The sequence below is a fragment of the Arachis hypogaea genome, chromosome 13 (genome assembly GCF_003086295.3).
Source record: "Arachis hypogaea cultivar Tifrunner chromosome 13, arahy.Tifrunner.gnm2.J5K5, whole genome shotgun sequence".
NCBI lineage: Eukaryota > Viridiplantae > Streptophyta > Magnoliopsida > Fabales > Fabaceae > Arachis > Arachis hypogaea.
The window spans coordinates 26861439-26872274 of record NC_092048.1 but is presented as its reverse complement, the minus strand read 5'-3'; the positions used below and the strand labels follow the sequence as shown (position 1 = coordinate 26872274).

Sequence of the window (10836 nt, the reverse complement as noted above, 5' to 3'; positions counted from 1 at the left end):
AGTTCCACCTCGGGGTGGAGGTCAAGTATACTTATGGCTATCTTTGTGAAGCGCGTCATGTAGTCCTTGAGGCTTTCATGATGGCCTTGCTTGACTGTGTTCAGGTAATCGGAGTCGTGTAGGTAGATGGCTGATCCAGCGAAGTGCTCCTCAAAGGGCTTTGATATGTCTCGAAATCGAGAAATGGAACCTTCAGGCAAAGAACAAAACCAATCAAGTGCAGGACCGTCTAAGTAAGATGGAAAACAACGGCATAAAACTTTATTGGATGCACCATTTACTATCATTATGGAGGTGAATTTCTTGATGTATTTCTTCGGATCACCTAACCCATCATAGGGAGTTAGGGTGGTCGGCAGAGTAAACCTTCGGGGTAGCACGAAGTTCATCACCTCCGCCGTGAATGGTCCATGGGAGCTTTCCTAATCGTCATTCTCTATGTCTTTCTGAGCTTCCTCATTATGTTCGGGTTGCTCCTCTTCCTATCGAGTAGTGTCTGAGACATGTGTTAGCCCTGACTGCTGTTCGGCTTCTTTTGTCCGTTCTTGTCGGTCATTGTTTTTTGTTCGAGTGTTATTCAAGTTGGCAATTTGATTTGCCATTCTTTGGTTCTCCTCGGCCATGGCTTGCCGCAACTCGGTCACCATCTGGAGCAATTCGGATGGCGTGGGTGGAGGTTGTTCAGCCATGACTTCAAACGGGAACCTCGAGGCCGATGATATATGGAGAGGTTTATATTTTCGGCCCCACGGTGGGTGCCAATTGTTCTTGTATGGATACCTGAAGGGAGAGCTCAGTCTCCGGGAGTCGACGCCGAGCTATTACCTTCGGTGCCGACCTTTAAGCCTTATGACAATCCGAGCTTTACTCCAAGAAGGTGTCCAATCGCGTAGAGCTTTGAGCAAGAAACACAGGGGAATGTACCTGCAAAGGCACTCCGAAGCTTAAGTTAGTGTTGAGAATTCAATGTGTCCTTTAGGATAGAAGATCATACCTTTTTATAGGTGATAATGTATAAATCGGTTATGTTTCTGCTTTATTGCCTGTATTAAAGAGCAATAATAAGGGTTTGGACGTTTAACTTTTGTGAAGCAGTCCGCTAAGCTGATTTGTAACATCACTTTTTAATGAATGACATTGATTGTCGAATAGTAACTGTAACATCGATTAATAACGTAAATTGCCGAGTAATGACTGCAATGCCGAACTATAACGCCAATTTTCTGGGTAATAATGTGAATAATGCCGAGTTATGGATGATAAAGCCGATTTATGATATTGGATTTGTAATGGCCGGACCAAGTAACAATAATGACATTAGGATAATGTTAACAATAACAATAGCGCAATAGTAATAGAACAACATTATGACAACATCATCAATAGGAACGACAACATCAACCATAGAGCAACAAAGCAAATCAATGATAATAACAATTGTTTAATTAATAAAGACTAATTACTCCTACCACCAACATCCTTCATTATGTGTACGTAAATTCTGGTCGGACAATTTAACCCTACTAAAGGGTTTGTCTTCAAAGTTGGAGATATCTTTGATTTTCACCTCCCCTCTCTGGTGCATACAATTAGTTGATTCTTAATCTTGTCTCCGTCCCGAGTCGTGTTCCTTATTTTCGTAGAAAAACCGGCAAGTTTGGAATAATGTTTGTAGAACTTTCCAGCTTCTTCTAGTGTCTTGAAAATCATTCCCACCTTTGGGACAAATTTTTCATCCACAACACAGTTGGTCTGCATGGTGAACCGAAATCTTAATTATAATGAACCAAAATCTTAATTACGGTGAAACAATTATATAGTTCTTAGGGAATAAAACAGAATATATTCATCTAATTTTTTTAGACTCCTTTCTGCATACCGAACCGAACACATGTACATGGTGAAACAACTCTTTAGTACTTATCGAACCGAAAAGTTACTCACAGTTACTCACACTCACAGTTACATATTATCAATTTAATTCAATTCAGATATAGATCACCTCAGTCCATTCAATTCGCTTCGAATAAAATTAGCAATTGCATTCCGTTGAATTCGATTCAAACTTCAATAATCCAAACCTCATCAAATTGATGCATTTCGGAAGAATTATCCAAATCGCACTCATTCAACTGATTTGAAGTTGATTCATTCATTGTTTCAATTTAGAAGTGCAGATCGAAGAAGAAAATGAAGAAGAAGAAGAACGACGAAATTAATTACATTGAAGTCAATCCAGATCCATAATGCAGAAAAGAAAAATGCGAATAGAGGAGAACAACGAATTTAATTAGGTTGAAGAAGAAGAAGGAGAACAGGAAGAAGAAGAAGAAGAACAATAACAACAACAAGAAGAAGAATGCGAAATGAGAAGAAGGTACTTGGATTACGTTATATGGAAAGGTTTACGTTGAGAAAGGTTGATCACGCAAAAGAAGGATTACGTTATATACGTTATATGAGGTGCGTGTAAAACAAACGAGTGTGTGGGTGGGGAAAAACGCGTGGAGTGGAAGGTACTTGGATACCATCCATGTAATTTTTACATGGATGTAGAGTTTTTCTCTTATTTTAATTTTGTACTCATTTATATTTAAATTAATTATATTTTTTATTATTCATAATTATTAATATAAATATAAATGTTGTTAAACATGTATAAATAAAAATATCAAATATTTTTATTAATTACAATATAATTATTCTTTTTATGATTATATGGTATTTATTAATATTATTTTTCAATAAATACATATAGTATACAATAACATAATAAATATGAAATAATTAGTTAGTTACTAAAATAAAAATTGTTATTTTAATATAAAAAAATTAAAGAATCTTGATTATGAAAAATATTAAAATTTTATATTCTTATTTAATAATAATTGGATTATAATTTGTTGAAATTTGATTATTTTTAAAATTTAGTGAAGATATGTGTTTTAAATTTTAATTTTAGATTTTTGAATATTTTATATTTTTATTTACGTGAAACCGGTTCTACTGGTTCAACCAGTGTCTCATCGGTTAAACTAATAAATTAGTGAACCAGAGACTAACCGGTTCGATCACCGGTTCAATTTTGACAACTATAATTTTTTGTCTCCATGGATAGCAAAAGGCCCCAAAGTATTTCCTTCGACAGGGTAATTTTCCGCAAGTATCCGTCCTACCAGAGAAAAATGCCATCCAAACTAAACAAATGTAGAAAAACTTTGATCTTTTTCTTTTTTATTTAAGTAATAAACGATACTATATCTAGAGGTGGTAAACAGGCCTAAAACCCCTGGGCCGGCCCGCGTAACCCGCCAAAAAAGGCGGATCGGGCTGAAAAATTGGGACCACAACATAGCAAAAGCCCGCCTAAGTCATACTGCTTAAACTGCGGGCTTTGGCGGGGCAAGGCGGGCTTAGTGTTTTTTTGCCAAAACCCAACTCTCCCAACCCGACCCGACCTGATGAAACCATACCCACCCTAAATCCCTAATCGACAGCCTCCTTACCCTTACTCGGTTACTCCCTCGATCTCACTCCCTCCCACTCACAACACACTAAGCTTCTCCTCCCATAGTCACACCTCACACTCACACCAGCCGCCACTCCCAACTGTGCTGCGTCCAGCATCCAACGCCATTGTCGTTGCCATCACCGCCGCCGTTGGCCCATCTCATGCTCATGCAGTCCAATCACGCTATCGTTCGCACCTCGAAGCCTCACACAGACAGCAAAGCCACACCCAGCAGTTGCGGTGCTCCTTATCAAGGCTGCTCCCACCGTCCCTCCTCAGTCCTCCTGGGTCCTAACCACCGCTGCTGCTCTGTCTAGCCGTCGTCGTCGCTGATCGTCGATTCTCGACTCCTGAGTCTTGGCCATCGGTGCTGCTCATTTGTCCTCTTGCACTCTAGGTCTGTCGTCTGGCCATCGCTGCTGCTCCTTGCCTCCTCTGTCCTGGTCATCGACTCGTCGCTACTGTTATTCTGGATTTCTGGTATGTTGATTTTCTGGTTTAGGTTTTAGATCAAAGATTTAGGTTTGTTTGCTGTGTTTTATTTTGTTTGATAATGGTTTTGAGTTTTGACTAAATCAGAATTGTTGATACTTGTTTTAACATTTGCTTTGATTAAATTTTAATGTTTTGAATTCTGACAAATCTAAAATCTGATGCAGATTCATATATTGTTTGCTGTATTTTGTTTTGTTTGATAATGGTTTTGAGTTTTAACTAAATCAGAATGGTTGATACCTGGTTTTAACATTTGTTTTGATTAACTTTTACTGTTTTGACAAATGACAAATCTAAAATCTAACTCTGATTCATATATTGTTTGCTGTGTTTTGTTTTGTTTGATAATGGTTTTGAGTTTTGACTAAATTAGAATGGTTGATGTAAACCCTGGTATATTAGTAAATAATTAGTCAATAAATTAAATTTTAACAAATGAAATTAAAAATGTGAATATTATATTAAATTAGGATAGAGCTCATTAAAACAAGAATTTTGACACTAATTTCAAAGAATTTGGCCAAGATTGGACCGAACCGGGCAAACCGGGCCCAAAATGGGCCTAAGGCCCAATTAAGCCCAATAACATAAGAGAACACAGCTTCTCTTCTCCCTTCACTCCTCATTCACGTTCCAGCCATGGGAGGAAGAAGGTGAGAAAAGAAAAACCCTTGCTCCCAAATCAAACCACCATAACTTTCCACTCCGAGCTCCAATCGCCGCACCGTTTGCAGCCACGCGACCACCGTGTCGAGCTCTACAAATCTATCAGAACAATTTCATAGGTAAGCTACTCTATCACTCCAGACTCTCTATCCCTTAATTTTTAAAAATTAAAGATAATCCAAGTTGAGAATTAGTTGATTTTGGTTCTCTAGCTTCAATCTAGCTTGTGGAGCTTGTTGGACTTGGCTCTCTTGATCCGTGGATACGGTGAGATCTCTAACCCTAGCCAAATCTTGGTATTAGTATGTTGAATTCTGAATTTTGAGTATGTATGTATGGTATATGTGAATATATATATATATATGTTGTTGGAGCTTGAGTTGTGAGCTTTGGAGCTTGGTGGAGGTTGGGTGCTTGTGCCTTGGTATATTGGACCTTTTGGGGCTGAGTTTGGTGCCTTGGTGGTGTCTCGGGAAATAGTGAAAATCGACCAATGTATGGTTTAGGTTTTGCGTATTTAATATATAATGTCGTATGAAAACTTAGGCTAGTGGACCATAGGATAAGCTGGAATGATTATGTGTTTTGAATGTTTAGTAATTATGATATTGATTGATGATGGGAGTTAAACATGTGTTGGTGATTATGGTTATGATGGGGATATGATGCCCCTTTGGTGTTTTGATATTGTTGATTAATTAGTGACATTGACTAAATATATGTATGTATGACAACATGTTAGAGATTTTATTGATGGAAGTAAGAAGTTTAAGGTGTGAATTGGGTAAAAATGGAAGTATGAGGGTTTGTGATATGATTGAATGGTTAGTGGTGTTGTATTGGAATGTTATGAAGCGTGTTTGTGCTGGATATATGTGTAAGTAGTGGAATTTGGTTTGGTGTAATGAAAATTGAGGTTTTGAGGTTTGTGAAAAATTAGTTTTTGGCCGAACTTTGGCGAGCTATAACTTAGCTTCCAAATTCCCAAATGATTTCAAACTTATTTTAGATGAAAATTGGGTCCGTGAAGTTTACGCCGTTCGAAGAACGGAGGAAAAATGATATAAAATGGAAAAGTTATGCGCGTCAGAAGTTGGGATTAAAAAGGTTGGCATTCTGCGGTTTTCAGACTTATGCAAATTTTGGAAAAACGTACGCTCACGCGTATGCGTAGCCCACGCGTACGCGTGCCCAGCATTTGCGTACGCGTTTAGTTGCTCGCGACGCGACCAACCCTTTCGGGTTGTTATTCTCGCATACGCGTGAGCACTAGGGGATCGCACACGCGAGCAAGGGTTTTTGGCACGCCCACGCGTACGCGTTGCCCCTATTTTCTGCAAAAACTGGATTTTGTGTTTTTAAATCAAATTTCAGACTTCTAAACCTCTATTCTCATCCTTTTAGTTATAAAATGTAATACTAAGCCTAGTAGTTAGTTGAAGCTAGGAAATTGAGATAACTTTGGAGTGAAGTAAAGTAGGAAAAGTGGTGAAATAAATTTGGAAATGAGTATAATTGGAGTATATATGATATTATGGCATGTATGATATGATTTTGCAAATATTACAATGGTTATGTATATTATTGTGGCATTATATACTCAATTGATCTGAGATACGAGTTTTCCTGGGTAAAGTACCGTGTCCTGCCAGTACGTGTTCCAGGTCGACACTCGATACTCTGTTGATCCTACGACGTAAGGTGTGACCGGGCACTCTAAATTCCCGGGAAGGTTGACCCCCATTGAGTAATTTTATATATATTTGAGAAAAAACTATGCATAGACTCTTGGGGATGCGCGTCGGGGGACAGTCCATGGTTTAGCAAACCGGACTTGTCGGGTTGGCTTGATAACCGACAGATGAGCTTCATCAACCATAGGACAGGCATACATCATGTGCATTTTGTTTGTTTTGTCTGCTATGTATTACTTGAGGTTGCCTAACTGAATATATATTATGCTAATTGTTATACTTGTTACTCGCACTACCTACCTTCTACTTGTGCTTGAACTTGTCTGTTTGTTTGTCTGTGAAATATCATTGGAGATGGAGGAACGGAAGAAAGGTGGGCAGGTTTAGTGTTAAAGTTAGGTTTAAGTTGAGTTTGGAACTCCTTAGAACACCTACCCCTTTTATGGTTTCTGTTTAATAAATTAAGTCTTATAATATGAGTGTCAGCATTCTAGGATTGCCTCTGTCATTTCTTGGACCTTATATACTATGTGCGTGGCAGCTTTACCATGCTGAGAACCTCCGGTTCTCACCCCCATACTATGTTGTTGTTTTCAGATGCAGGTTGAGAGACTCCTCGCTAGGCGTCTGTACTTCTGAAGCGGAGTAGTCTCTGGGTTTTATTTTGATGTACAGCTTTATATATATGTACTTGACTTTCTCTTCGATCAGCTTGTTTATTTTGTTCCTCTTAGAGGTTTACGGAGAGTTAAGGTTTTAGCTATGTGTTTTGGGTTTTTGGGATATGTATATATATGTAAATATTCTCCAGCCAGCCTTGGCTTCGCAGGCTGAGTTAGGAGCTTGCTATTCTGTACTTTTGACCCTCCATTCCCACTTTCTACTTAGTTACACCTATGATCTCTAGGTTTCTTAGCACGCAAGTAATCTCGTTTCCTGAGCGTTGCGCTTTTTCACTACAAGAAAAAGGCCTGTCTGCACACTTTTTTCTTGCCACGCTTTTAAAGCGTGCCCAAAAGTAGTCTATGGCTACGCTTTTACGAGGGTGGCCACTGATTTGTGATTTGGCCACGCTTTTTTACTATGGCCATAGAGAGAAATCGGCACGCTTTTACAAGGGTGCCCACTTATTTGAAATTTGGCCACGCTTTTTTACTGCCGCGCTTGAAAAGCATGGCGATAGAAGGAAATCGGCACGTTTTTACGAGGGTGGCCACTAATTAAAAATTTGGCCTCCCTTTTTTTTGTCACGCTTAAAAAGTGTGGCCATAGAGAGAAACCGACACGCGTGAAATGCGTGGCTATACCGTGTTTATTTTGGCACCGTAAAAAAACGTGCCAATAGAGTTTCCTCCCCTAAAATTTAGTTTCCCACCTATTTTTTCCCACACTTAACCTTTTTTCTTATAAGTTATCAAATTTAACCCTAAAAATGATAACAACAACACACTAACTTTACATTGTTCCCAAATTCACTTTTAACCCTAAAATTTCCTTTCAAACCCTAAAAGGCGCCGTCAGCTTCATCCATCTTCATCGCTTAGCTTCATCTTCTCGAACCCAGCCTTCGTCATTCATCCATCTTCATCGTTCAGTAGGCGCTGCTCCGTCAGCGCACCCTGCATCGGCGTGCCCTCCCTCAGTGATCTCTCTCTCACAAACCCTAAACACTAAAGACGCTGCCTTTCTCTCGCTCCTCCCTCAATCGTCGCTTCCTCTCCCTCAATCGGTGCTCAACCCTCACCATAAATACTACAAGGTAAGTATTTCTTCCTTCTGTTTCTCTGATCCTCTGATAAGGGCCATTAGTTTGGTTCCCTGGCTGTTTCGTTGTTCCTATGTTACAGTGATGTGAAAATGAAAGTTTAAATATTGGCACATTAAATTTAGGAAAATGTTAGGATCTGATTTTTATCGTAAAAATCTATTTCGATGTTCCCTGGTTTGTTTGATTCTTGAGCTTCACTTCATTTTAGATGTGTGTGCTTGGTTCTGGAAGCTTGTTTTCTTGTTAATTATTAGATATTTTGTAATTTGTATTGATTGGAGACTAGTTATGCTTTCTAATATTTCTCTGTTTCTCTGTTCCTCTATTTTGGACCGTTGAGAAATTCTATAAAAGCCCCTCTATTTAGGGTTTCAGCTTTAATCTAACGCGTTCAGTGAAGAGAAAGTCGTAGCCATGGGGAGGAGTAAGCATCCAAAACTCTTTACCAAAATATTCCTAGAATCTTTTATTTCTTAATTTCTGATTCTTATTGTTCCAGGTATTCGATTTGCATATGTTAATTTGGTTTTTGTTTATTAGCTAGGGTTTGTATGTTCTGTATAATTTAACAGTGTTTTTATTTTTGTTTTTATAATCACTCAAGTTGTTTTTATTTTTCTTTTTACTCTGGTTAAGCATTCTTTGGCTAAGTGACTTGAAAATTAAACTAGACATTGCCATAAATTTGAATGTCTATTGGATGATGATGATGTATGTTGATATGGTTTATATAATCTATTTTAGAATATCTATTCATATTTCATAAGGTTTATCTTGTATTTACTTTATAGGATTATCTTAGATATCATCATCTTATCTGTGTGTATAATTATTTGGGTAATGCTATGGTGAAGAGTGAAGTTTTGGTGAACAGTGAAGATTATTTCTTTTAGTAGAGGAAAAACCCACCAAAAAAAATTTGTCTTGTATGTTTAGTAGAGGAAAAACCCACCAAAAAGATTATTTCACCTAATTCTACTCTTCACCAAGAAATTCCCTAACTATTTATATGTCTTGTATGTTTATGTTGTTGTTATTCAGAGTGTGTGTGTGAGAAATATATAAGTAAAATATTTAGCCCTTCTTAACTTTTCATTCTTCTCATCTTTGTTAAGGAAATTAACAATATATTGTTGGGTCTATTTCTTATTACCAACTCCACTTCCTCATTAATTATAGGACTAAGGATTGTTCTTTGAAATTAATAGGAAAGATTGGAGGCGAATCGCTTGTTTGATTCAAAGGAAGCTATAGATGAAGTTCAAAAGGCACCGCCAAAAAGAATTTCACCTCCTGAAACTCCAAATGTTCCAGAAGTTGCTGAAGAACAATAGATGCCTAAAGTGGTTGCTCCCACACCAGAGCAAATCATTGCTATTAAGGTATAAACTATAAAGAGAAGTAAACTTAGCTTTTGTGAGCCCCTATTGCTAATAGGTGTGATCATGTGACATGCACTTACATGTTTGATTTAGATCTATAATTAATGCATTTAAAGGTACTTGACTGAAAATTTGTAGATGAGATGGTTAGCTATTTCTTTTCACCCATAGCTTAACAACTAACTATCTATAGCCAGCTGCTCCAAAGTGGAGGGAGACACACAATGACAATCTTGAATCCCATATAGATTTGTTCCATATAAAAGAAGTCACCTTACATGACTCAAATGAGTTTCTTTTATTTTTTTTCTCTCTTGAATTTTTTATGATATTTGCCAATAGCATTGAGGTATTACTACTATTCAGTACTGTTTGCAAACTGCAGAAAAAAATCGAGCTTAGACTGCTGCAGTTTTGCTTCTTGATTTGTTCTGCATAATATTAATATTTTGGGTGGATGAAACTTCTTAATCTGTCCTTCTTAGATTCATATTTATTTCTACCATATCTTTCAAATTATTATTCTATGTGTCCATAGCTAGCACTTCTTTTTTCCTCTTCTATATTCCCCCTGCTTATCATCATCTCTCCTGTGTTTTGGTATATGGTTTCCATTTGTCTTTGATGCATGTTATTGCCTATTTAGGAATATTCCTTGAAATTTTTCTGCAGGAATTTTGTGAAGAGGAATGGACTCTCTTCCTTCGTCGAAATTCAATTTCAGTTTTGAAAGCACAAGACAGACAATGGACGCCATTGATTCAGTGTTCGAACGTCTCAGAGGGTTCTCCAAGGATAGCGTAAGGCTCATCAAGTGTTGCCATAAACCCGATGGCAAAGGTGCCTTTTTTTTATTAATTTAATTATGATTATTTTGATTTGAATCTGGATGCTGTGAACCTGAATTTTTCCTTTTCGTTTGTAAAATATTACAAGGTTGCTGTTAGTACTGCAATCGGAATTACGGTTATGGGATTCATTGGCTTCTTCGTCAAGCTCATCTTCATTCCCATTAACAACATCATCGTCGGATCTGGTTAGGTATATGATTTATAATTTGTTTATTTTTCAAAAATTTGTGAAATTTTTAAAAAATTGTTGTGTTTATAGCTTAGCTTGATGTGTTGTTTGAGTGTGGTGCAACAATTTGTTATGAAACTATGAATAAGGAGTTTAAAAGGGGAAAATTGTAATGTTGTTTTATTGTATTCAGAATGTGGTTGGTTTTGTGCTTTCTTACTGTTACTTGAGATTAGGGTTTGAAATTATGCAAATTTACTTTAGATGAAGTTCTTTCATACAGTTATTGTTCTGCGCATA

At 37.4% G+C, this 10836-nt stretch overlaps 1 protein-coding gene across 1 annotated transcript; it reads left to right on the top strand.

Moving 5' to 3' along the window:
* The first annotated feature begins 10262 nt into the window (after positions 1 to 10262).
* Positions 10263 to 10557, top strand: LOC112735835 (protein transport protein Sec61 subunit gamma-like). The gene is made up of 2 exons (XM_072213374.1): positions 10263 to 10356; positions 10442 to 10557. The coding sequence occupies exons 1-2, from the start codon at positions 10263 to 10265 to the stop codon at positions 10555 to 10557; spliced, it is 210 nt and encodes a 69-aa protein (XP_072069475.1).
* Positions 10558 to 10836: the final 279 nt, after the last annotated feature.

Excerpts from the sequence above, each read along its gene's own strand:
- LOC112735835 (XM_072213374.1), top strand. The coding sequence starts at position 10,263 with ATGGACGCCATTGATTCAGTGTTCGAACGTCTCAGAGGGTTCTCCAAG. Across the intron at positions 10,357-10,441 it reads CCATAAACCCGATGGCAAAG|AATATTACAAGGTTGCTGTT; the intron begins GTGCCTTTTTTT and ends TTTCGTTTGTAA.